The sequence below is a fragment of the Bubalus bubalis genome, chromosome 2, assembly GCF_019923935.1.
Source record: "Bubalus bubalis isolate 160015118507 breed Murrah chromosome 2, NDDB_SH_1, whole genome shotgun sequence".
Lineage (NCBI taxonomy): Eukaryota > Metazoa > Chordata > Mammalia > Artiodactyla > Bovidae > Bubalus > Bubalus bubalis.
The window spans coordinates 94,731,925-94,757,038 of record NC_059158.1 but is presented as its reverse complement, the minus strand read 5'-3'; the positions used below and the strand labels follow the sequence as shown (position 1 = coordinate 94,757,038).

The 25,114-nt window shown below is 41.4% G+C and overlaps 1 protein-coding gene across 1 annotated transcript; it reads right to left on the bottom strand.

The window, feature by feature from the left end:
* Window positions 1–5,849: 5,849 nt before the first annotated feature.
* RPRM (reprimo, TP53 dependent G2 arrest mediator homolog) lies at window positions 5,850–8,295 on the bottom strand. Its single transcript, XM_006079311.4, has one exon. It carries the CDS (start codon window positions 7,091–7,093, stop codon window positions 6,764–6,766), a length of 330 nt encoding a protein of 109 aa, XP_006079373.1. The 5' UTR covers window positions 7,094–8,295; the 3' UTR covers window positions 5,850–6,763.
* Between the last annotated feature and the right edge of the window lie 16,819 nt (window positions 8,296–25,114).

The window sequence follows — 25,114 nt, the reverse complement described above, 5'->3', positions numbered from 1 at the left end:
GGGTATAAGAAAATTGAGCTGGCTAACAGGATGCTTGCAATTAGTCCAAGACTTAGCAGAGAGAAATGGAGAAGGAATTAGCGTCTTCCACATTTTTGTTGCATTGCTGAGCTCAATAGTCTTTGATCCTTTTATTAAGTCCTCTAAATGTAAAATTTTCTAATCACTGTTTTGAGAATTCACACTCTTCTTGTCAATTTCTAGAGACTTGATAGGTTCTTTTCATTTTCATTGATCTTCTTCAAATTTAGGGTCTCATCTCATTTCTCTTAGCTTAGCTTTTAAAGATTTTCAAGCCTTCACAATACATAATCTTTGACTTTTCTGTCTCTTGAGGATTTAGCTTCTTTTTCTTTCCATTTCTTAGATGAAGATTGAACCATACATCTCAAGATATAGATGTATGGTAAGACTCCAGGCACCTCCTATAAATCTTTATTTACTGGACATTTTGGATGTATTTCTCTGCAACTTTTTCTGTGCATTGGTTTATAAATAGTGTTAAAGAAAGAAGTGGAGAATATGTGATATTTCAATTTAGTCTGTAGTGAAATGGATGTGTTTTCATTGGTATACAATACAAGAAACACAGAGTATGTAAGTGTGCACATGCATGCCTGCCTAATCAATACTATTTAGAATATGAACTACTTGATCCTGCTCAATTTATAGGAAAATAAAGCCAAAGAGACATTCTGGATCCCAGAGGGATTCTTTTCCAAAGCAATCAGACATCTGGAGTCTTGGGCTGATAAAAATCAATGACTTTCAAGGCAATATATCTTTAGATGTGGGGGAGGGAAGAAGTACATAATGAGAGAGGAATTTGTGACAGTAGGAGGCAAACAAAAAAAACATGGGTAAGAAAAACTGTAACTCTGTCTCCCTGTAATTAACCATATCAGGGCACAGGCTATAGCATAATTAGGTATGTATATTTATATCACTATGACCTCAGAAATAGTAAACAGAAACAGTTTCTTTATTGTTTGACTCTTTGGGCAGATCATATGCCTTCCTTTATGTGTATTTATCTGTGCCTGTGCTTCATGGGTCAAATAAGCAGAAAACAGTTCATTTTTTTAGTAAGAAGTAACGTACCACATACACATGGGTGCTTGACAAATGCTAATTGTTTGAATTATAAGCTCAGAAAATATTACTTTGTGATGGAAATCAGTTTTAAAATGGGGGCAGGGCAGAGTTTCGTTGCAACATTATCACAGATGGTTTGACCTTCTATATATTGATCACTCTGTGCCTGCATCTACCCACTCAGAAATATTTCAGCAACTGAGCACTTACATGTATTTAGAAAAGGAAACTATTTACTCATAACCCCTTCAAATTATATATAGTCAAATAAATGAAAATGTAACTTATTTACTCTCATTTACTATGTGTTGTTATTTGAGTTGGAAGTAAGCCACTTGTCTGCAATCTGAGGTGTATTTTTAAATGCATTTACTTACCCTTACAATAATAGTCCTTGTAGAAACTCTCCTCTGATATATTCTGAATTTCTCAAATACAAGTAATAATTTTAGACTATTCTGTTGTGATCACCAGATATGTTACATGACTTGCTGATAATATTACATACTTTGACTTTTTCCTGAATTTTCAAAATCTAAGCTAATGCTATAAAATTAATCCTGGACTCTTAAACAGTTTAAGCATTTAAAAAATACAAAAATATCTGGAAAGAAGGACAGAGTGATGTTGGCCAAGGAAGCAGTTAACATTGAGCCTTTAAGTTCAGACATTAGGAAACTACTACTGTTTGAGTGGACTTGAAAACATCCTATTTGAGCTATTGTGCACATATCTAAATGGGATGTGGCAGGTGGGTGAAAGATTTAAGGATTCCTGTTTGGGGTATTACTGTAGACTTACTGCTTCAGTGGGCTTTCAAAAGAGGTTTGAGTCTTCCAGAACAAACTGAACCCTGGAATCCTTTCCTGGCATTGTAACCCCCAAAGTGACAAGTCTAATAAGCCAGGGCTAAGGAAGGCTTTAAACTACATGCGGAACAGCTGTTGTGTGCTCTTGCAGAAGCTCACAGGGAAAAATGCTTTGAGGAGAAAAAGTGGCTGTTAATTAGTCTTTGAACACCCGAAAGTTTCTGCAAACAAAAATGCACATTAGTCTAAGTGTATACAGAGTTAAAGGAACCACTTGCTAATCACATGCTCCCCAATTCACTGGACTTTCCTTTCATTGCTTTCTCCAGTGAGAACACAGAGATCTGGGATATTTAAGGCACTAGTTAGATTATGTGTAACCTGTCAGCATAGAAACTGCTCTCTACCTAGGCCTGGCTAGGTGTCTGAAATTTTGCTTTGGCTGTTGTAAATAACATCCCGTGTTGAGGAGCACTGGACTTTAGGGGGAGGGTGTCTCCTACCTAAAAGAACAAGATTGGAAACACAAAATAGATTTCTAAAATACCTATTGAAGTGAGCTGAGAAACACATTAAGAGACACGGGAATAGTAAGCAAATTAATTCAATAGAATCATAGAATAGGAATGTCCTTTTAGAACACATTTTCCTCATTTTAGGGCTGATGGCTCTCAGTTACTTAGAGACCAAAAGCAAAATTTCTTATATCATCGTCCAGTGCGCCTTTTCCTCCCTCACTCAGAATTAGTGTAAGAAGACATAACAGGACTGACTGAGGATCCCTTGAGAAGCCAGGGTGGCTTGAAAATCAGAAAACAGGCACAGGGATCATCCATCACCAACCACCATGTCTCAGACTTAACACAATAATGTGATGTTATGCTTAGACTTCCCTCAAGCAGGCCTAAAGTGGTTCAACACTCAAGTCCTTATACATTTTCAGAGAAAGTGGGAAGAGTCATAACAACAATCTTAAGAAAAATAACATTTATTAACAATTGGCTAAGCTACTTAGGTCGGAGAAGGCAATGGCACCCCACTCCAGTACTCTTGCCTGGAAAATCCCATGGACGGAGGAGCCTGGTAGGCTGCAGTCCATGGGGTCGCTAAGAGTCGGACACGACTGAGCGACTTCTCTTTCACTTTCCACTTTCATGCATTGGAGAAGGAAATGGCAACCCACTCCAGTGTTCTTGCCTGGAGAATCCCAGGGACGGGGGAGCCTGGTGGGCTGCCGTCTATGGGGTCGCACAGAGTCAGACACGACTGAAGCGACAGCAACAGCAGCAGCGAGCTACTTAAGTAGTGGCCACCCAGTTAGGCTCGGAGGCATCTGCAGCTGTCTGCACAGCCTGAGAGGGGTTACAACCCTGTTAATCCACTTGCTGTGTCTCACAAAATCCTCTCCCTCTTTCTGCTGTATTTCCAGAAGGGTTTCAGAAAGTATCAGATGCCTCCCCATGGACCATCTGCCAGAGCCAGCGAGTTTTTACAGGAAGCCATCTTTCTGCCTCTCTCTCTGGACTTCCCACTAATTATGACCACATGGTGGACCTAAGTGTGTGGGATGATAAAATCTGCCTGTGTGCATCTATCCCTCCCAATTCCCAGTCTCTTAAGTCCGACATTGTTTTCTTCTATGAAACTCAGAAAGTGACTTTTAAAACTTACTTTCCTTGCAGCACACCTGTAAGAAAGGATCAATGCCCCATAAACTCTAGGCAGGATTTAAAAGTTTCATTTAATGCATTTGTTAGGATCAAGATAAAAGACAATCAAAGGCAGAGTAAGACAGTGGTGTGGGGCCTGAGAAAGTGGTTGCCATGTGGCCATCGGGGAATAGGGAGTGTAAAAAGCTTCTTGCACACATTGCCTCATCTATAAAAACCAGAATTACTTGGCATCTAAGTAACAAATGGATCTAAAGGCTGTAGAGAGGAGCTGTTGGCAGGAAATGGTCCCCAGGGCTATGATATTTTCAGATCATGTGCATTTACCTATAATGCATAGATCATGGATTACAGAACTCTGTTCACATAACTTTTCTATTAAAGGGCTAAATTTTGCAGGTTCTGATTTGTCGACTATCACAGTTTCTGGTGGTTAAGAGAATAAATCTGGATAGTAAAGGAAAAATGATAAATTTTGCCTTTGAGATGCAAGGAAGAGGAAAGTGCTGTGAAGAAGTATTAAGAGGAAAAAGGATGGAGAAGGATCATAATGATAGCAGAGATTTAAGAGCATTAGTAGAGGAGAGAATAGTAGGGGGCAGGGCAGCTTCCTCCCCTCCGACAATTTTCAGGAATTTGACTTTAAATAGAAAGAGCTCTTCAATACAAATGCAAATTGACCTGCAGGTTGAGACCTTTCTGTACCTGAAACTCACTATTAGCAAATAACTTGTACACAGCAGAGTACAGTGGAAGATTCCTACACACTTTCGATAGGAATCTTGGTAGGTTGGTTTTTGATCCCAAATCAGTTTCCACACTGAGTTTGATTTTAAATGTCTGGTTTGTCCCTAAGTGAACTGGTTGTTCTGCTTTCTTTGAAACATGGAGACAGCAGATTAACTTGGTGCCACAGAAACTAGCTACAGAATAGAAAGTCTCCATTTCCTATCTTACTCATTAACAAAGTAAAGTGCCCTCCATGACTCACTCTTGACTACATGTTGCCCTTGCTCCCCTGCCCAGACAGAAGAAAACAAGCAAATGCTTACCTGCCAAACATACAGGAACAATAGGTAAAACTTCAAAATCCTTTCTTTTTCAAGCCTAATATCTATTAGCATTCAAAAAAAAACAAAAAACAACATTCTATGTCATATCCTGACATAGACAAAGACTTACTTTGGGAGTGAAACAGATACCTGAGTGGACAGGATGTTAAGGGACACAAACATTTGATCCCAACTGTTCAGACACTTACACTGTTTGTACCAGTTGTGCCTCTTCTCAATTAAATTGGACACTTCATTTTTTTTTTTTAAATTTTAGTCCACCTTGTATCTGCTACAGTGAAGCCTTTAATTGCTATATCATAGTAGAGGATTCTTTATATTTTTGAAAATATTTAGGATCCTACCCCAGGTGTAAAAACAAACTGCTCAAAACCTGTTGTCAAGTTTCAGCTCGAAGCTATTGTATCCTTTGGGTTATTTTCACATTCACAGTTTTCCCGGGTTTTCTTTTCAAATCCCCTTCAATTTCTGAGCCCAAAGACCATCTGTAGCTCCTCTCTGGCCAACTTCCAAGTTTGGGTTACACACATCTCTGACGTTCAGAACCTCGGTTAACTCCTCTGAACCTTTTGGCTGGACCTGGGACTGATTACCTAGGTCGCGTTTATCTTTTACTTTCGCCCTTCAGATATAAAATGTAATATGACAAAGACAATACACGTCTTGTTTTTAGTAACAATGGTGTACCCCGGGGAGAATCAGCGTCACTCTGTCACTCTGTACTTTAGGAACTACATTTCCTCGTCTTTTTTTTTTTTTTTTTTGATCAGGATCCTGACGCCTGCTTGCTGACGTTGGTCAGGAGAAGATGCCCTGCCTGAAGCCTAGCCAAGCCGTCTCTTCCTTTCATTAGCGGTGTAACCCTGTGTTCCCACCGGAGCCCTGCACCGAAGTGTAATCTTCCCGCGGGGGCCTCCCGTTTTCTCGCCTGGCTCGGAGCGCTGAGCCTAAATGAAATATAAAATACTAACTGAAAGGGAAAACAAAGGATGCTGCCTCCAGGACGGCTCCAGGGCCAGAGGCTTGGCCAGGGCACTCGTCCCTGGGCCTCTCTGTCTCGCTCCCCGCCTCGTGCCTGCGTAGGATCCACGAGTTGAATCGCAGCTCGCCAAAGCGAATTCCACCTCGGAATGGTAACCAGACCCCTCAGCGTCGCCCGTTCCCTTCTGCCCGGAGCGTAGAATGATCACCAGGAGGCCAGGAAAAAAAAACACTTAAACGTTGCATTTATTAAGGAAATTTTAAATAAGGAGAAAAAAAAGTCAAAACGGTGTCACCAATGTCAAGAGCACTTTTGTGGTGTAAACCGTGCAGTCACGAGCTAGGAGTTCTATCCCGGATCTTTGCCCCGGGGCCAGCTGGAGTGCCAGTCCCCACCCCCTTCCCACTCCCCCTCCCAAAGACCCAGTTGGAAATGCAATAAAAGAAACAACTCACCCCATTCACATTCGCAGGCTCCCCTTCCCCCCACCCCTTCCCCTAACACAAACTCTAACCCCCAGGCAGGGAAACAGGCCACTAGGGCGAAAAAAGACTTATCAAATACTTGTATTCAAGCAAACAAACACAAAATCCCTTAAAACGGCACGTTACAATCAATCAAAGGTATTTATCGCCTGTCCTGCCAGGGCTGCAAGGAGCGGGAGGGAATGGGCGCGAACCCGGACACGGTTTGCGTGTCTCCGTTAGTTCGGTTAAGTAGAATATATGCGGGTCACTTTTCCGGTCACCAGGCAATAGGTGCCGTTGGTCTCCGCCTGCCCGCCCTCTCCACCTGCCCCCCCGAGCTTGGTCACCTGCGGGTGGAAAGGGGCCTTGGCCTGGGTCGGTGTCCCCGCATTCTGCGCTAGCGGCAGCTTCCCAAGTTCTGCGCCCTAATCGCCTTCTCTTGCCACTTGCTGCTGAGTCCAGAGTCAGGGCTCTCTTCTACTGCCAGGCCTGGGGACTTTCAGAGGGCGAGCGATAAACGGGTTCGCTTCATCCCGAAAGGCAGAAGTCGAGAGAAAAAAACTGACTCCGACAGGTTTGCTTCGCCCAGTCTCGCATGGTGAGGGGGCGCGGCCGGGCTGGCGAAGTGGGGAGGCGAAGGGCGGCTGCCGCGGGGGCCGGGGGCCGGTCAGTAGGGCCCCACGACCACCGCCTCCACCTCCTTAGACGGTCTCCGGTCCTTCACCAGGAAATTGATCATGCCCTCGGACTTGATGAGAAGGTTGCAGCCCAGGAAGAAGATGCCGAAGACCACTGTGAGCGAGAGCACGCACATGACGGCGATCTGAACCACGCGCATGATATACAGGCTGCGCTCGTCTGGGCCGCCCTCCGCGAAGCCGTCGTCGGTCACCACGGACGCCTGGGTGCAGCAGCGCATGGCGCGCTCCAGCGCCTCGCTGCTGTTGGCCAGAAACAGGCCGGCCACGTCGGTCTGGTTGCCCAGTGCCGGATTCATCGCGGGAGCGGGCCGGCAACCCGGGAGGCGAGGGTCCGAGGGGTGGGAAGGCGGTGGCGCGGCAGAAACAGGTGAGCTAAGAGCTCACTTGTGGACTCGCGCGCGCGGGGACCGCTCGCTCGCTTGTTTCCAAAGTCCCTGGCTGGTGAGAGTTTCGCCGGAACCTTCCCGCCGCGCGCCTCAGTCTGGCTGGTCTGCGCCGTGTGCTTCTGCCCGGGCGGTGCTCGTTCCCGGCGCTCGCTCGACTAGGGGCTGTTGGAACTTGGCGGGGCTGGGCCAGCCCGGCCGTGGGAGGTGCGGACGGCGGTGGTAGGGCCGCTGCTATGAGCGCAGAGCGGCCCCTTCTGGCCGCACCGCTGCTCTGCGCCCGCCGCTGCTGGGTGGTGGGGGAAAGGAATAGGGCGAACCTCTTGTTTTTTTTGCTTCGCCTCTTTTCCAACTCCAAGGATAGGCAGAGATCACTTTTCTGGCTTTTCTGGCTTGATGGATGATTGAAGAGTTTCGGGTGGGGGAAGGGTTGCGACCAACTGAAAGTTTCCTAAAAACTGGGTCACACAAGCTCTGCGTGTCCTTGGCCTCCCGCCCCTCTCACCTCCGGGAGGTGGAAAGTGGCGATGAATCGCAGGTGGCAGATGGTGTCAGCGAATACATGGGCCCGCCGCCTGTGCCTGACTTTGTCTCGCTTGCGAGAAGCCGGGAGGGAAGGAAGGAGAGAAAGAAAACGAGGGAGAGAGAAAACGATTGGAAAACAGAGTAAGGCAGATTTTATAGAGACTCTTGGGCAAAAGAAAAGGGTTTAGGGAAGGAAGGGTTCTTCTGTGGCCTTTGTGGTTGCCAAGAACAGGGTCACCTCCTTGGTAAGGGAGGAGAAGGTGGACAGAATGGCTACCCTTGTAATCTCAATTGCTAATGAGTTTTTGGATGCGCTTCCAGTGTTTTTCTCTGCTGGCAGTAAATCAGTTGTTTAAGGGAATTGCTCATCAGCACCCATCACCTAGAACACTGGCCAACTCCTGGAAGATCTGCCCATTTTCCGTAAGCTGATGTATTTCACCCTAGTCATTTTAAACGAAGCTACAGATGTTTTAAGGGCCTGATAGAGACTTCAGTCCATTATGATTCTGCTTCTGGTTTCAGTGAAATGTTACAAACTTGTCAGATTGTTTCTTGAGCTCTAGAAGAATTCTTCAGGTTTTTTTTTTTTTTTAATCTTTTCTACTCTTTTTCTTCCTCTTCACTTCTTCCTCTCTCCCGTCCTTTTTCTTTCAACGGTAACAGCTGGAAACCAGTAACTTGAAGCCCAGTTCAAGCTTTTCATAGAATACATTTATTAAATTTCTATTAAAACAAAGTAGCTGTCCTGCCATTTTCAGCTCTATTCTCAATTCCATTATATTTGCTTGTTAAACCCTCTGATTTTTGGCTCCCCAAACATTATTTACTCCATGTTCAAAGCTTTCCTTAAATGTTTAGTACTACTTTGTGACCACAATAGAATAGAGTGAACTGTATTTTAGTGAAGAGTTTTCAACTCTGGGATGTTGATTGTATACCAGCTTCAATAAGTTTAGATGCTTCTAAGTGGCTAATTTTATTTTGGAGGGATGTTTCACAGCTGAAGCCTTCTGGGCCTCATCCATAATTCATCTGGTTTATTGCTCTAATTTCCCATGGTTATAATTGCCCTGAAGAATGCTCCAGTCCCAATTATTTCTTCTTTGGACAAATTTATTATTTATTGATTGGAAAAAATTATTTAAATCTCACTATGCATTCAGCCTGTCTTAGTTAATATGGGTGATACGTAAGAGTAAAACGTAATTCATATGTGAAAAATTATAGAAGAATTTAAGATAATATAAAGCAAATACTACAATGAATGATGGAGGCAAGTAGTTAGAATTTAGAAAAGCAAAAGGTGGAGAATAGAGGTCATTTACAGGGATATTGGGACTTCCCAGGTAGCACTAGTGGTAAAGAACCTGCCAGCCAATGCAGGAGCCATCGACATGTGGATTTGATCCCTGGGTCGGGAAGATCCCCTGGAGGAGGGCATGGCAACTCACTCCAGTATTCTTGCCTGGAGAATCCCATGGACAGAGGAGCCTGGCAGGCTACTGTCCAGTGGGTCGCAAAGAGTCAGACACAACTGAAGCAACTTCATACACACACACCCACAGAAGGATATTAACTTGCATAGGATTGTGTGTTTAGTAGAAGCTGCGTACAACTGATTATAGACCGTAGCCATCTCTTTATGTAACAAAAACAAAGAGATGATACATTTGTAAGGTCTGGTTACAAAAAGTTCCTAAAAGTGTTAATTGAATCATTTCAGAATTTGAGTATATTTGTTGATATTAACAATATTACTACTTTAGTCAGAAGTTATTATAAAAAATAATCAAATTTTGCCATCCAGTAGAGGTTTTGTATCATTAAACTTCTAGATTTGAGGGTTTCCCTAATGGCTCAGATGGTAAAGAATCTGTCTGCAAAATGCAGACCTGGATTTGCTCCCTGGGTCAGGGAGTATCCCCTGGAACAGGGAATGCCTACCCACTCCAGTATTCTTGCCTGGAGAATTCCATGGACAGAGAAGCCTGGTGGACTATAGTCCATGGGGTTGCAAAGAGTTGGACATTATGGAGTGACTAACACTTATTTCATTTTTCAAAGGTTTAAACTTGTAGATTTAAGGAGTACATTTTTAAAAGAAATAATGGAACACTCTGACATTATTTCCTTTCAGTTTTAATTACTTACAGCCACAAATTTGTGGATAAAATAATTGCTATTCCCATCAACTAGTTCAGAACTCTGGGAATGTAGTTTTGTTTCCTTTATATCCCACCTGGCACTGCCACCAGTCTGATTTTGTTGGATAAAATTCATCAAAGTATTTACAGGGAAATTAGCTATAAACCAAGTAGTACAAAACTAACATTTATCACACACTTATTACTGGACTTAAAGGGATATGAATAGCTAGACGTTTTCTATAGAAATTGTTTATCTTTCCCTTTGGTATTTTGAGTGAAAAATGTTCTTTCAGCTTTACTCTTGTTTTTCACCTATTTCCTAGAAAAATCTTAAAGATGTGAAAAAATTCTTTAAGAAATGTTTATATAGAGAAACTTTGATTTCTGGAAAAGCAGATATTGATGTGAAATGGGGTAATGTGTTGGTACTGGTAATTCACTTCAAATAAAAGGATTTTGATACATACGACTCACTGTTATATTTATTTAACCAGTGACTTCTCCTACTTTATCGGACAGGATATTTGATTTCAAAATGTTAAATGCTCATTATTTCACAATATACATATTACACAAGGAAAGAAACATGTATCTATTCTTTCCTGAAACTGTATCTATAGCATATTAAAAAATTCTGTAAAGATATTCCAGGCTGATGTTGATGCACGTCTATGATCAGTGGTCATTAGATCTATAGTTTGAATAGTTTTGATGTAGGACAAGACAGTTACAATACCAAAAATCTTTTCCTTGAGCCTCTCTCTGTGTATATCATGAAAATAGTAAGTAGAGATTTTTAAAAAGAGAATATCAATGGCACCCCACTCCAGTACTGTTGCCCGGAAAATCCCATGGATGGAGGAGCCTGGTAAGCTGCAGTCCATGGGGTCGCTAAGAGTTGGACACGACTGAGCGACTTCACTTTCACTTTCCACTTTCATGCATTGGAGAAGGAAATGGCAACCCACTCCAGTGTTCTTGCCTGGAGAATCCAATGGATGGAGTAGCCTGGTGGGCTGCAGTCCATGGGGTCGCACAGAGTCGGACACGACTGAAGTGACTTAGCAGCAGCAGCAGCAGCACATAATTTAAGTAGGAGTAAGAGCAGGCACTCATATTCATTCATAAAGCACTTGGAACACAAGAGGAAAGCCAGAAATAAGCCAAACAGACCATCAATCTACCAAAATAGTTATCGTGAAAGATAAATACCTAAACTCATTCCTTTTTCTCCTGAGGTTGATCCCTCAAATTCTCTCAAATCTGTGCATTTTGACGTCTCATACAGTTTTAGCTCTCTCTTCTATCTCTTTTTTCTTGATTACAGATATCAGTATCAACACATGGGTTGCAGAGGAGAAAATGGCTGAAGGTAGTTGCTTTTACAACTATAAGGAATAACAGTAACAAGCAGAAGGAAAAACAGAATAAAACGTTAAACAACATGCACAAATTTTCGAAGAGTGTACAGTATTGATTTGGGGACATTAAATACAGAGACAAACATTCTTAGATGGTTAGGAGTCTAGCAAAATGTGTAAAGACATGGACTTTGAATCCTGCTGTCCTCAATTACTAGCTGTGTGATCTTGAACAATTCCTTTACTTCTTTTTTTAAAATTTAATTTAATTTAATTTTTTAACTTTACAATATTGTATTGGTTTTGCCATATATCAAAATGAATCAGCCACAGGTATACATGTGTTCCCCATCCTGAACCCTCCTCCCTCCTCCCTCCCCATACCATCCCTCTGGGTCGTCCCAGTGCACCAGCCCCAAGCATCCAGTATTGTGCATCGAACCTGGACTGGCAACTAGTTTCATATATGATATTCTACATGTTTCAATGCCATTCTCCCAAATCATCCCACCCTCTCCCTCTCCCACAGAGTCCAAAAGACTGTTCTATACATCAGTGTCTCTTTTGCTGTCTCGTATACAGGGTTATTGTTACCATCTTTCTAAATTCCATATATATGCATTAGTATACTGTATTGGTGTTTTTCTTTCTGGCTTACTTCACTCTGTATAATAGGATCCAGTTTCATCCACCTCATTAGAACTGATTCAAATGTATTCTTTTTAATGGCTGAGTAATATTCCATTGTGTGTATGTACCACAGCTTTCTTATCCATTCATCTGCTGATGGACATCTAGGTTGCTTCCATGTCCTGGCTATTATAAACAGTGCTGCGACGAACATTGGGGTACACGTGTCTCTTTTACTTCTTCATACCTTATTTACTTTTCTGTGAAATGGAGATGATATTTCACAGGAGGTTGAAAGGATTGATCTAATCCATGGAAATAGCTGAGAATAATTATTAAACAAAATAGTTATCAAACAAAATAGTTACTAGATAAAAATATATTGCAGTAGCTCCTGAGGAGGCATCAATTGTATAGTTCATTTAAAAAAAGGCTAAATTTTGTTCAGTATATTTTTTTTTTCAAGAAAGCTAGAAAGTGAGTGATACATTTTAGAAAAATTGCCATATGAAGCAGTTAACCTTGTTAAGGAAAAAATTGAAAGGATGTGGAGAAATTAGAACCCTTTTGAGTTGCTGATGGGAGTGTAAAATGGTATAGCCTCTGTGGAAACGAGTATGGTGGTTCCTCAAAAAATTAAACATAGAATTGCCATATGGTCCAGAAATTTGAATTTTAGGTATATTCCCCCAAAAGTTGAAAGCAAGTGCTGAAATAGAAATTTGTACATATTCATAGCAGCATTATTCACGGTAGCCAAAAAGTATAAACAATTCAAATGTCCATTAGCGAATGAGAGGATAAAGATGTGGTATATACATAAAATGGACTATTATGCAGCCTTAAGAAGCAATACAATTTGATACATGCCATAACATGGATAATTCTTGAAGGCATTGTGCTAAGTGAAATAAGCCAGACACAAAAGGACAAATACTGTATGATTCTATTTATATCAAGATAGTTAAATTCATAGAGACAGAAAGTAGAATAGTGGTTATCAGAGGCTAGGGTGAGGAGGTAATGGTAAAAAATTGCTTAACTGAGAAGAATGAAGTTTCATTTGGAGAAGATGAAGAAGTTCTGTAGATAAATGATAGTGATGCTTGCACAATATAAATGTACGTAATGGCACTCAGTTGTACACTTGAAAATTGCTAAAATGGTAAATTTTATGTCATTTTAATTAGATCTAGCATAGATACTATACAAATTTCTGCAATTCATAGAAGTTGGAAAATAACCCCAAGACCTCACTATTCATCTCCCCATGGCTCAAAGATTAGTGCCCTCAGAAATGTAGAGTATTTTTCTTCCTGTCCTTTTGCTATGTTTTTTAACTTAGTCTTGATGTACTGTAAATACAATTTATATCTTGCTTTTTTCTTTAACCCTGTATTTTCTCATAACATTAAAAATTATTATATGCACATTATTAATGAGTGTGTAGTACTTCATTGTTGAAGATACTATTGTTTATAAATCATTACTCTTCATTTATGTTCCTCTCATATATTGTTATTGAATCAATTACAGAGAATATTTTTGCTCATTAATGTTTATAAACCATTACTCTGCAGTTATGATCCTTTCATATATTGTTATTGAATCAATTACAGAATATTTTTGCCCATTAATATTTGACAGGATAAATTTGCACAATTGCAATTTTCAGTGATAACAGTATTTTTTAAGAAAAAGCAGCACGTAGCCAAATTGTTTAAAAAAAGGTATCACCAATCTTCACTACCATTTGAAAAACATACAAATTTTAGATTTTTTTCATGTCCTCTAGAGTAGGTATTCTCAACTTCAACTACTGTTAGAAATACCTAAAGAGCTTTTAAAGTTTTTGATATCCAAATCTAACCCACAAGGATTAAATCAAAATTTCTGAGTGTAGGGCCTAAGTGTCTGTATTTCTTAAAATTTCCCAGGTGATTCAATACATGAGCTATGACTGACAACCACTGGTCAGAGCAGAGTTCTCAAACTTGTCCTGTCTTAAGATTGCCTAGTCTGGGCTGGGAAATGACTGATTCCCAGGTACTATTGCAAGCCAATTGAATTAGAATTTCCCTGACTTGCTTTCTGGGTTCATCCATTGGGATTCTGCTTTGATGGGCCTGGGATGGATCCCTTAGGAAATGCTGTTCTTGAACACCACATATGATTTTAAAAATTATTACTGCATGTTTGATAGGGGAAAAAAAAAACGGTACCTTGTTGAAGTTGTGTATTATCAATTGTAGCAGCCAATGTTTTTACATATGTATTTTAGAGCTGTATATCCTACTTTGTAATCTTTATATTAAGATTCAGATCCTTTGTCTATTTCTCATTTGATATTTTATTATTCATACTGGTTTATTGAGTTGTCATTGGAAAAGACCCTGATGCTGGGAGGGATTGGGGGCAGGAGGAGAAGGGGACGACAGAGGATGAGATGGCTGGATGGCATCACTGACTCGATGGACGTGAGTCTCAGTGAACTCCAGGAGTTGGTGTTGGACAGGGAGGCCTGGAGTGCTGCGATTCATGGGGTTGCAAAGAGTCGGACACGACTGAGCGACTGATCTGATCTGATCTGAACAAACCTATAGGGTTTCCCAGGTAGCTCAGTGGTATAGCAGCCACCTGCCAATGCAGGAGACATGGGTTCAACTCCTGGGTCAGGAAGATCCCATGGAGAAGGAAATGACTACCCACTCCAGTATTCTTGCCTGGAAAATTCCATGAACAGAGGAGCCTGGTGGGCTACAGTCCATGGGGTCACAAAGAGTCAGACACAACTGAATGAATGAGCACACATGTACACAACAAGCCTATCAAATATATTAACCTTAAGCATGATGAATTTATAATTTTTTTTCAGTTCCCTTTCCTTTTAAATTAGGCTATATACTTTTTGGGTACATGGAACTTTCTTATATATGTAAATACATTGACATTTCCATTTGTGATTTCTTTCATTGCCATTTCTTTCATTTTCTGTTAAAAGGGAAAGCACATATTCAAGTTTTTCCATGTAAGACCCATCTTTGGGACACAAGTTCAGACAAGTCTCTACCACATAAGCTTTTCTCAGCTGGCTCACTGGGGACATACACTTTGACCTGACTCACCTTTAATGGCCTTGCAGAATGCTCTAACATCTGCTAAGACATCAAGCCAGGATGTGAAAGTGTTGCAAAGTCATGTGTGGGTTTTCATCTTAAGAACAGTCTAGCATTGCTACCATAAAATTAAGTTTCCCTAGTAGACATATCTGCGTTTTATATACAATGTCAGCCCATGCATAGCCAGCACTTTGAGTTTGCGTCCTCACTAGGTACAAGAAAGCTATTCTGAATCTTAGATTATATAGATTATCCACAGCCATCCACCAGAAGACATTTAGCAATAAGACACCCCAGGAGACCTTTCACATCCATCTTGTAAATTGCTTGGGTAATCTAGGAGAAGAATGGTGAGCAGTGAATGGTATAGGCAGATGGTCCATTCATACCAGCAAACACATCTATGCTCTTGTTCTCTTGGTTAGCCATAAAACTTTAGCATGGAGATGAAAATAAAATGATGTACAAAGTTAAGCTAACCCTAGTAATACATAAAGCTCACCTCAACAAAGGGAAATAAGCCCATCACAGAAAAAGAAATACTTTATGATTCCATTTACATGGAGTGTCTACAATAATAAAACTCATAGAAGCAGAGAAAACAGTAGTTGCCAGACACTGAGGAGTTAGTCAATGAGTATGAAGTTTTAGTTATGCCAAATGAGTAAGTCATACATATCTACTCTACAGCTATAGCCTATTGTCAGCAATAAGGTAATATGCACATCAAAATTCATTGAGAGTAGACTTACTTTAAGGGTCCTCACTACAAAACAAACAAAACACAAAACTAAGGGATACATAAAAACTCTGAGACGTGTTAGATATGTCTATTACCCTAACTGTGATAATGGTGTTATGGGTCTTTGCATATGTCCAAACTCATCAAATTGTACATATCAAATATATGCAGTTCTTTATATATGTTATACTATTCTTCTTTTTTTTTAAGAATGAATTAGTTGTCTATGAAATAGAAGTGTTTCCCAGAATTCACTGAAAACAGACTGAGATAGGCACCTGAACCCATGCAAAAAAATTGTCTGGTGAATTGCTACCATAGTCAAAGCTAGTATGTGTTGTGTGTTCTGGTAGTTATGGGCTGATGGGGGATGTTTTTTATTGTTTCTAAACTTTAAAAGTTTACCCTCACTCATAATTTATTATTTATGTATTATTATTTTTATTTTGGGGGCTTCCCTGGTGGCTCAGACAGTAAAGAATCTGCCTGCAATGCAGGAGACCCAGGTTTGATCTCTGGGTTGGGAAGATCTCCTGGAGAAGGGAATACTGAATACACTTCAATATTCTTGCCTGGAGAATTTCATGGACAGAGAGGAGCCTGGTAGGCTATAGTCCATAGGTCTGGAAAGAGTCGGACACAACTGAGCAATTAACACTTACTTACTTATTTTTATTTTTAAAACAGGTTTTTTTTTTGAATTTGTATTGCTTATATTTAACAGAATGATCTATCTGGAAGTTGTTTTGGTATCAGTTTGCTCTTACCCTAAATGGGCCATAAAAGGTAAATAAAAATTTTAAAGTTTAGAATTTAAGGGATTTCAGGTATCAATTGCTTTACAATAAAATGTGTAAACTTTCATTTTTAATGAAAATTACAAACTTATACTTCTAAAGTATAGAGACTGCATTTGTCTGATTTATCTTTTGATTTTTTCATCTACTTTGTTAAAGTTAATTCCAAGGAAAATCTGTCAGCAAGTGAGGGAAACAATAAGTGTCTTTCCCTTCCTCTTGTGTTTAAATACACTCTCTGGACCTCTGACCTGAGGTCATCTGGTGACGATTGATTTCCTTCTCCGGGAGGAGTGAAGATTGTCCTTGGGCTCCACAGGTGACCTCTTTGAGTCAGAGTGTTCTTTCAGGGCTTGGGCACATGGAGTAATAAGGTAAGTAGCAGCCACAATGTTCTCATCAGTTAATACCTTTTTACTGCTGTTGAAATAAAGGGCCAAGAAAAGCATGCAATAACTCATGCCCAAGCTTGATTAAAAATCCCTGACCACTGAACATGCGGAGAAGTTCTCGGAATGATACATTGTAGCCTGCAGCATCCTATTTTTAGATTTGCAGAATAGGCAGTTTTTGCCTCCACAGATTTTTTTTTGTCATTATTTCATCCTGATAGTCTGACCAATGTTTAAAACCTGCATGATTTTAGACTTTCAAGTGAAAAAGCTGCTCAGAGCCTTGAGTGTCACGGGGTGCATCCCCTTCCCACATTAGAGAAATAGGGCCTGTACCAGATTCCAAATAGGGAGAAGCAGGTGGCTGCAAAGTGGCATGAAAGATGCAATCTGTCCAATTTCTCAGCTCCAACTCAATTAATATGAGGCAGGATTATATCTTTCATTCCCATAGGACAAGTGTGTACTGTTTTCCTTGAACATATAAAAATATGAAGGAGAAATCAGAATGGAAGCGAAGGAAAACAAAATCTTTCCCATAGCATGTTAAATTTAGACTTTTGCATTTGAACTTAGAAGATTTATGTCTTCTGCAAACGTGTACACACAGTGGAAGGAGACAATGAAAGTCACCTATTTCAGATAACAAGCAGGAGTGGTGTTGTTTCTGTATTCACACACTGATAATAGTGGCAAGAGGAGTCGTCCAACCTTACTGAACACACATCTGTGATTCTGCAGTAGAAAAACATATATCTTTAAAGACATTTTTAAAAGTCAGTGTCATAGATGTCACTGAGCAAGAAACTTACCAATATCACTGCTCAATTTCCTTATCTGGAATCCATTTTTCTTTACCCTCCCAAGATTTTTATGACAAATAATTAGTATATTGCTATGGACTATTTGCAATGGCACCCCACTCCAGTACTCTTGCCTGGAAATCCCATGGACGGAGGAGCCTGGAAGGCTGCAGTCCATGGGGTTGCTGAGGGTTGGACAAGACTGAGCGACTTCACTTTCACTTTTCACTTTCATGCATTGGAGAAGGAAATGGAAACCGGCTCCATGTTCTTGCCTGGAGAATCCCAGGGACAGGGGAGCCTGGTGGGCTGCCGTCTATGGGGTCGCACTGAGTCAAACACGACTGAAGTGACTTAGCAGCATGGACTAAATATTTAGGGGTAACAGAGAAGCCTGGTGGGCTGCAGTCCATGGGGTTGCTAAGAGTCAGACACAACTGAAGTGACTTAGCAGCAGCAGCAGCTACTATGGACTGAATGTGTCCCCCCAAAATTTATATGTTGAAATCCATCTTATGATGGATTTGGGGGTGATTAGGTCATGAGGGATCTGTCCTCATGAATAAGGTTCAGTTCAGTTCAGTTGCTTAGTCGTGTCCGACTCTTTGCGACCCCATGAATCGCAGCATGCCAGGCCTCCCTGTCCATCATCAACTCCTGGAGTTTACTCAAACTCATGTCCATCGAGTCGGTGATGCCATCCAGCCATCTCATCCTCTGTCGTCCCCTTCTCCTCCTGCCCCAAATCCCTCCCAGCATCACTTTTCCAATGAGTCAACTCTGCATGAGGTAGCCAAAGTATTGGAGTTTCAGCTTTAGCATCAGTCCTTCCAATGAACACCCAGACTTATCTCCTTTAGAATGGACTGATTGGATCTCCTTGCAGTCCAGGGGACTCTCGAGAGTCTTCTCCAACACCACAGTTTAAGAGCATCAATTCTTCGGCGCTCAGCCTTTTTCACAGTCCAACATTTCTCCAAAGAAGACATAGAGATGGCTAACAAACACATGAAAAGATGCTCAACATCACTCATTATCAGAGAAATGCAAATCAAAACCACTATGAGGTACCATTTCACACCAGTCAGAATGGCTGCGATCCAAAAGTCTACAAGTAATAAATGCTGGAGAGGGTGTGGAGAAAAGGGAACCCTCTTACACTGTTGGTGGGAATGCAAACTAGTACAGCCACTATGGAGAACAGTGTGGAGATTCCTTAAAAAACTGGAAATAGAACTGCCTTATGATCCAGCAATTCCACTGCTGGGCATACACACTGAGGAAACCAGAAGGGAAAGAGACACGTGTACCCCAATGTTCATCGCAGCACTGTTTATAATAGCCAGGACATGGAAGCAACCTAGATGTCCATCAGCAGATGAATGGATAAGAAAGCTGTGGTACATATACACAATGGAATATTACTCAGCCATTAAAAAGAATACATTTGAATCAGATCGAATGAGGTGGATGAAACTGGAGCCGATTATACAGAGTGAAGTAAGCCAGAAAGAAAAACACCAATACAGTATACTAACGCATATATATGGAATTTAGAAAGATGGTAACAATAACCCTGTGTACGAGACAGCAAAAGAGACACTGATATATAGAACAGTCTTATGGACTCTGTGGGAGAGGGAGAGGGTGGGAAGATTTAGGAGAATGGCATTGAAACATGTAGAATATCATATATGAAACGAGTTGCCAGTCCAGGTTCGATGCACAATACTGGATGCTTGGGGCTGGTGCACTGGGACGACCCAGAGGGATGGTATGGGGAGGGAGGAGGGAGGAGGGTTCAGGATGGGGAACACATGTATACCTGTGGCAGATTCATTTTGATATTTGGCAAAACTAATACAATTATGTAAAGTTTAAAAATAAAATAAAATAAAAAAAAAAAGACTGTTGTTTAGTCGCTGAGTTTGTTTTTCTGGTTCCCTGTGGAGTGGCTACTTTGACCCACTCCTTCTATGTCAGAAAAGGCCCTTGCTTATATCAGTAAAAGTATGGGTGCTATCCATTACTTGTAGCTGAATATAATCCCTCTTTGTTTTCCATTTTGTTTGATTGTACAGAATTAAAAGTAAGTGCATTTTTCTGTGGAAAAAAGACCCCTTTCCACCATGTGAGGTTGTGTGGAGAATACACCCATCTCTGACCCAGGCAGAGGGCTTTTATTAGACACTAAACCTGTCATTAATTTGGTCTTGGACTCTCCAGCCTCCAGAACCATGAGAAATATATGTTTGCTGTTTTAAGTCACAGAGTCCATGATACTGTTGTTATAACATCCTGAAAGGACTCAGACAAGAACTAAGAGATGCAGTCTCTGAACCTCCAGTAATTGGGAAGGAAGACCAGTTCAGTTCTATTCAGTCTCTCAGTCGTGTCTGACTCTTTGTGACCCCATGGACTGCAGCATGCCAAGCCTCCCTGTCCATCACCAACTCCCAGAGTTCACTCAAACTCATGTCCAAACTCATGGCATCAGTGATGCCATCCAACCATCTCATGCTCTGTTGTCCCTTTCTCCTCCTGCCTTTTATCTTTCCCAGTATCAGGTTCTTTTCCAATGAGTCAGTTCTTTGCATCAGGTGGCCAAAATATTGGAGTTTCAGCTTCAACATCATTCTTTCCAATGAACATTCAAGACTGATTTTCTTTAGGATGAACTGGTTGGATCTCCTTGCAGTCCAAGAGTCTTTTCCAACACCACAGTTCAAAAGCATCAATTATTTGGCACTCAGCTTTCTTTATAGTCCAACTCTCTCATCCATAAATGACTACTGGAAAAAACCATAGCTTTGACTAGACGGACCTTTGTCAGCCAAGTGATGTCTCTGCTTTTTAACATGCTGTCTAGGTTGGTCATAACTTTCCTTCCAAGGAGTAAGCGTCTCTTAATTTTCATGGCTGTAGTCACAATCTGCAGTGATTTTGGAGCCCAAGAAAACAAAGTCTGACAACTTTTTCACTGTTTCTCCATTTGCCATGAAGTGATGGGATCAGATGCCATGATGTTAGTTTTCTGAATGTTGAGCTTTAAGCCAAATTTTATTCTCCTCTTTCACTTTCATTAAGAGGCTCTAGTTCTTCTTCACTTTCTGCCATAAGGGTGGTGTCATCTGCATATCTGAGGTTATTGATACTTCTCCCGGCAATCTTGATTCCAGCTTGTGCTTCTGCCAGCCCAGTGTTTCTCATGATGTACTCTGAATATAAGTTAAATAAGCAGGGTGACAATATGCAGCCTTGACATACTCCTTTTCCCATTTGGAACCTGTCTGTTGTTCCATGTCCAGTTCTAACTGGTGCTTCCTGACCTGCATACAGGTTTCTCAAGAGGCAGGTCAGGTGGTCTAGTATTCCCATCTCTTTCAGAATTTTCCACAGTTGATTGTGCTCCACACAGTCAAAGGCTTTGGCATAGTCAATAAAGCAGAAATAGATGTTTTTCTGGAACTCTCTTGCTTTTTCCATGATCCAGCGGATGTTGGCAATTTGATCTCTGGTTCCTCTGCCTTTTTCAAAAGCAGCTTGAACATCTGGAAGTTCACGCTTCACGTATTGTTGAAGCCTGGCTTGGAGAATTTTGAGCATTACTTTACTAGCGTGTGAGATGAGTGCAATTGTGCGGTAGTTTGAGCATTCTTTGGCATTGTCTTTCTTAGGGATTTGAATCAAAGCTGACCTTTTCCAGTCCTGTGGCCACTGCTGAGTTTTCCAAATTTGCTGACCAACATAGACAAATACTTTAGACCATAGTTATCCTGGAATGTGAAGTCAAGTGGGCCTTAGAAAGCATCACTACGAACAAAGCTAGTGGAGGTGATGGAATTCCAGTTGAGCTATTCCAAATCCTGAAAGATGATGCTGTGAAAGTGCTACACTAAATATGCCAGCAAATTTGGAAAACTCAGCAGTGGCCACAGGACTGGAAAAGGTCAGTTTTCATTCCAATCCCAAAGAAAGGCAATGCCAAAGAATGCTCAAACTACCGCACAATTGCACTCATCTCACACGCTAGTAAAGTAATGCTCAAAATTCTCCAAGCCAGACTTCAGCAATATGTGAACCGTGAACTTCCTGATGTTCAAGCTGGTTTTGGAAAACGCAGAGGAACCAGAGATCAAATTGCCAACATCCGCTGGATCATGGAAAAAGCAAGAGAGTTCTAGAAAAACATCTATTTCTGCTTTATTGACTATGCCAAAGCCTTTGTGCGGATCACAATAAACTGTGGAAAATTCTTCAAGAGATGGAAATACCAGCCCACCTGATCTGCCTCTTGAGAAATTTGTATGCAGGTCAGGAAGCAACAGTTAGAACTGGACATGGAACAACAGACTGGTTCCAAATAGGAAAAGGAGATCGTCAAGGCTGTTTATTGTCACCCTGTTTATTTAACTTATATGCAGAGCACATCATGAGAAACGCTGGACTGGAAGAAACACAAGCTGGAATCAAGATTGCCAGGAGAAATCTCAATAACCTCAGATATGCAGATGACACCACCCTTATGGCAGAAAGTGAAGAGGAACTCAAAAGCCTCTTGATGAAAGTGAAAGTGGAGAGTGAAAAAGTTGGCTTAAAGCTCAACATTCAGAAAACAAAGATCATGGCATCCGGTCCCACCACTTCATGGGAAATAGATGGGGAAACAGTGGAAACAGTGTCAGACTGTATTTTTTTGGGCTCCAAAATCACTGCAGATGGTGACTGCAGCCATGAAATTAGAAGACTCTTACTCCTTGGAAGGAAAGTTATGACCAACCTAGATAGCATATTCAAAAGCAGAGACATTACTTTGCCAACAAAGGTTCATCTAGTCAAGGCTATGGTTTTTCCTGTGGTCATGTATGGATGTGAGAGTTGGACTGTGAAGAAGGCTGAGCACCGAAGAATTGATACTTTTGAACTGTGGTGTTGGAGAAGACTCTTGAGAGTCCCTGGGACTGCAAGGAGATCCAACCAGTCCATTCTGAAGGAGATCGGCCCTGGGATTTCTTTGGAAGGAATGATGCTAAAGCTGAAACTCCAGTGCTTTGGCCACCTCATGCGAAGAGTTGACTCATTGGAAAAGACTCTGATGCTGGGAGGGATTGGGGGCAGGAGGAGAAGGGGACGACAGAGGATGAGATGGCTGGATGGCATCACTGACTCGATGGACGTGAGTCTGAGTGAACTCCGGGAGTTGGTGATGGACAGGGAGGCCTGGCGTGCTGCAATTCATGGGGTCGCAGAGTCAGACATGACTGAGTGACTGATCTGATCTGATCTGATCTGTAGGAGAGATAGGAAGAACATCTAATTCTTACTGGACATTGGAAGAGTGGTGGAGAAGGATCAGTATCAGAGGGGTTAGCCAGGTGAAGAGTGCTGAACCCATCAAGGTGTGAGGAGGTGCATTATACTGTTGTGTATCTGCAGACAATTCTGTATTTTGGGGATGCTGACAACTACAAGATGTAGAATGATTAAAGAGTGCAGGAAGCCAGATCATAGAGGGCTTTCATGATGTATTATGGAATTTGGATTCCCACTTGTAAGCCAGAGGGGTACACTAAAGGGTTTTAAGTAGCAGAGAGAAAAAGTCATAATTTATAAAGAATCTCTTCAGGCAATTCTAAGGATTATTAAGGTATATGAGCCTCCATGAAGAGTATACAGTCCTGTGATATTAAATAAACCCCACCAGAGATGCCTTGTAGCCCAGTGACAGAGGTGGCTGCTCATTTCCAGAACTTCATTATGTAACTCACAGAAGACAGCATCCAGAAGATAAACATGCGCTTTTGGTTTTAGTTTCTTCCATGGTGCTGGACGCTTTTGTGAAAGAGGATTTGTCTCTAGAGTGAAGCTGACTGAAATGGCCAGAGAAGGCATTTACACGCTTTAAACATCAGCTCTTCCTGTCGTGACTGCTGCTCTAGCAGTCTGTCTGCATTCAGCACGTCACGCACGTTCACAGCGCGCAGTAACTCTGAGTCCTGCCTGCTGGGGTGTTCTTTTAGGCACTACGTGTCTCTCAGCAACCCAGAGCCGTAATACTCTGCTTCAAGTGGAGCATTTGCGATGCTTTCCAAATATCTCTCTCTCTCTCTCTTTTTTTTTTTTTTGCAGGCTGCTGTATGACCCACTTTCACTTTGATAGTTATCAACCAGTTCCTTGTCCTTCTCAGCTAATGATGTCCTTGGTGGTTCATGAATCCATCTAGTAGTCTGACTGCATTCTGCAAAGCCTTTGCTGGAGGGCCTACCTTGTGTTTAACCCCTATGGTGCTCATGGAGTGGCATTACTGAACTTCATCCAAATTCTGGATGATATATCCATGATATATCCAAAGCTATTTTCAATATTGGAAGAGTTAGACAATTGAGAATCCCAAGGGAAAAAAAAAAATAACAGAGCCTTATCCCATCCCTCTTTCAAAATTGTTAATTCCTAAACGTTAAATCGGAGAAGGCAATGGCACCCCACTCCAGTACTCTTGCCTGGAAAATCACATGGATGGAGGAGCCTGGTGGACTACACTCCATGGGGTCGCTAAGAGTCAGACAGGACTGAGCAACTTCACTTTCACTTTTCACTTTCATGCATTGGAGAGGGAAATGGAAACCCACTTCAGTGTTCTTGCCTGGAGAATCCCAGAGCCGGCGGAGCCTGGTGGGCTGCCGTCTATGGGGTCGCACAGAGTTGGACACGACTGAATCGACTTAGCAGTAGCAGTAAATGTTAAATATCTCTTCTTGCCCCATATTATTATGTTCAAGGATTTTTTTTTTATAGCACTTAGGCATTTAGAGAAAAATTGGTGGTGTATGCTTGCTTTTTCTTAATCTTAGCTTATATTTTATTGTTTCAGGGTAGACTGTCAATAGTAATTACCACATACAAGTGAAATTGCCTCCAAACATATTTTTCCCCAGCTTTGTTGAAGTATAAATGACAAATAAAAATGGTATTATTTTTAAAGTTTACAACTGACCTGATGTTTGGATATATGTATACCTTGTGTAATGATTATCACAAGCTAATCAATAGGTCCAACTCCTCATATCATTACTGTGTTTTGGGGGAGGGTTATGAGAATACTTGTGATCTACTCTTTTAGTAAATTTCAAGTATTCAATATATTATTATTATTAGCTGGTGGAGGCTGAGATGAGCTACCCTGCGCCCGAGGTCAGGGGTGGCAGCCAAGAGGAGCAACCCCACGTCCAAGAAGCAGCGGCTGCATGGGTGCAGGAGGGCTGAGAGGAGCTACTCCATGTTCAAGGTCAGGATGGGCAGCCGTGAGGAGATACCCCTCATCCAAGGTAAGGAGCAGCAGCTGTGCTTTGCTGGAGCAGCCATGAAGAGATATCCCATGCCTAAGGTAAGAGAAACCCAACTAAGATGGTAGGTG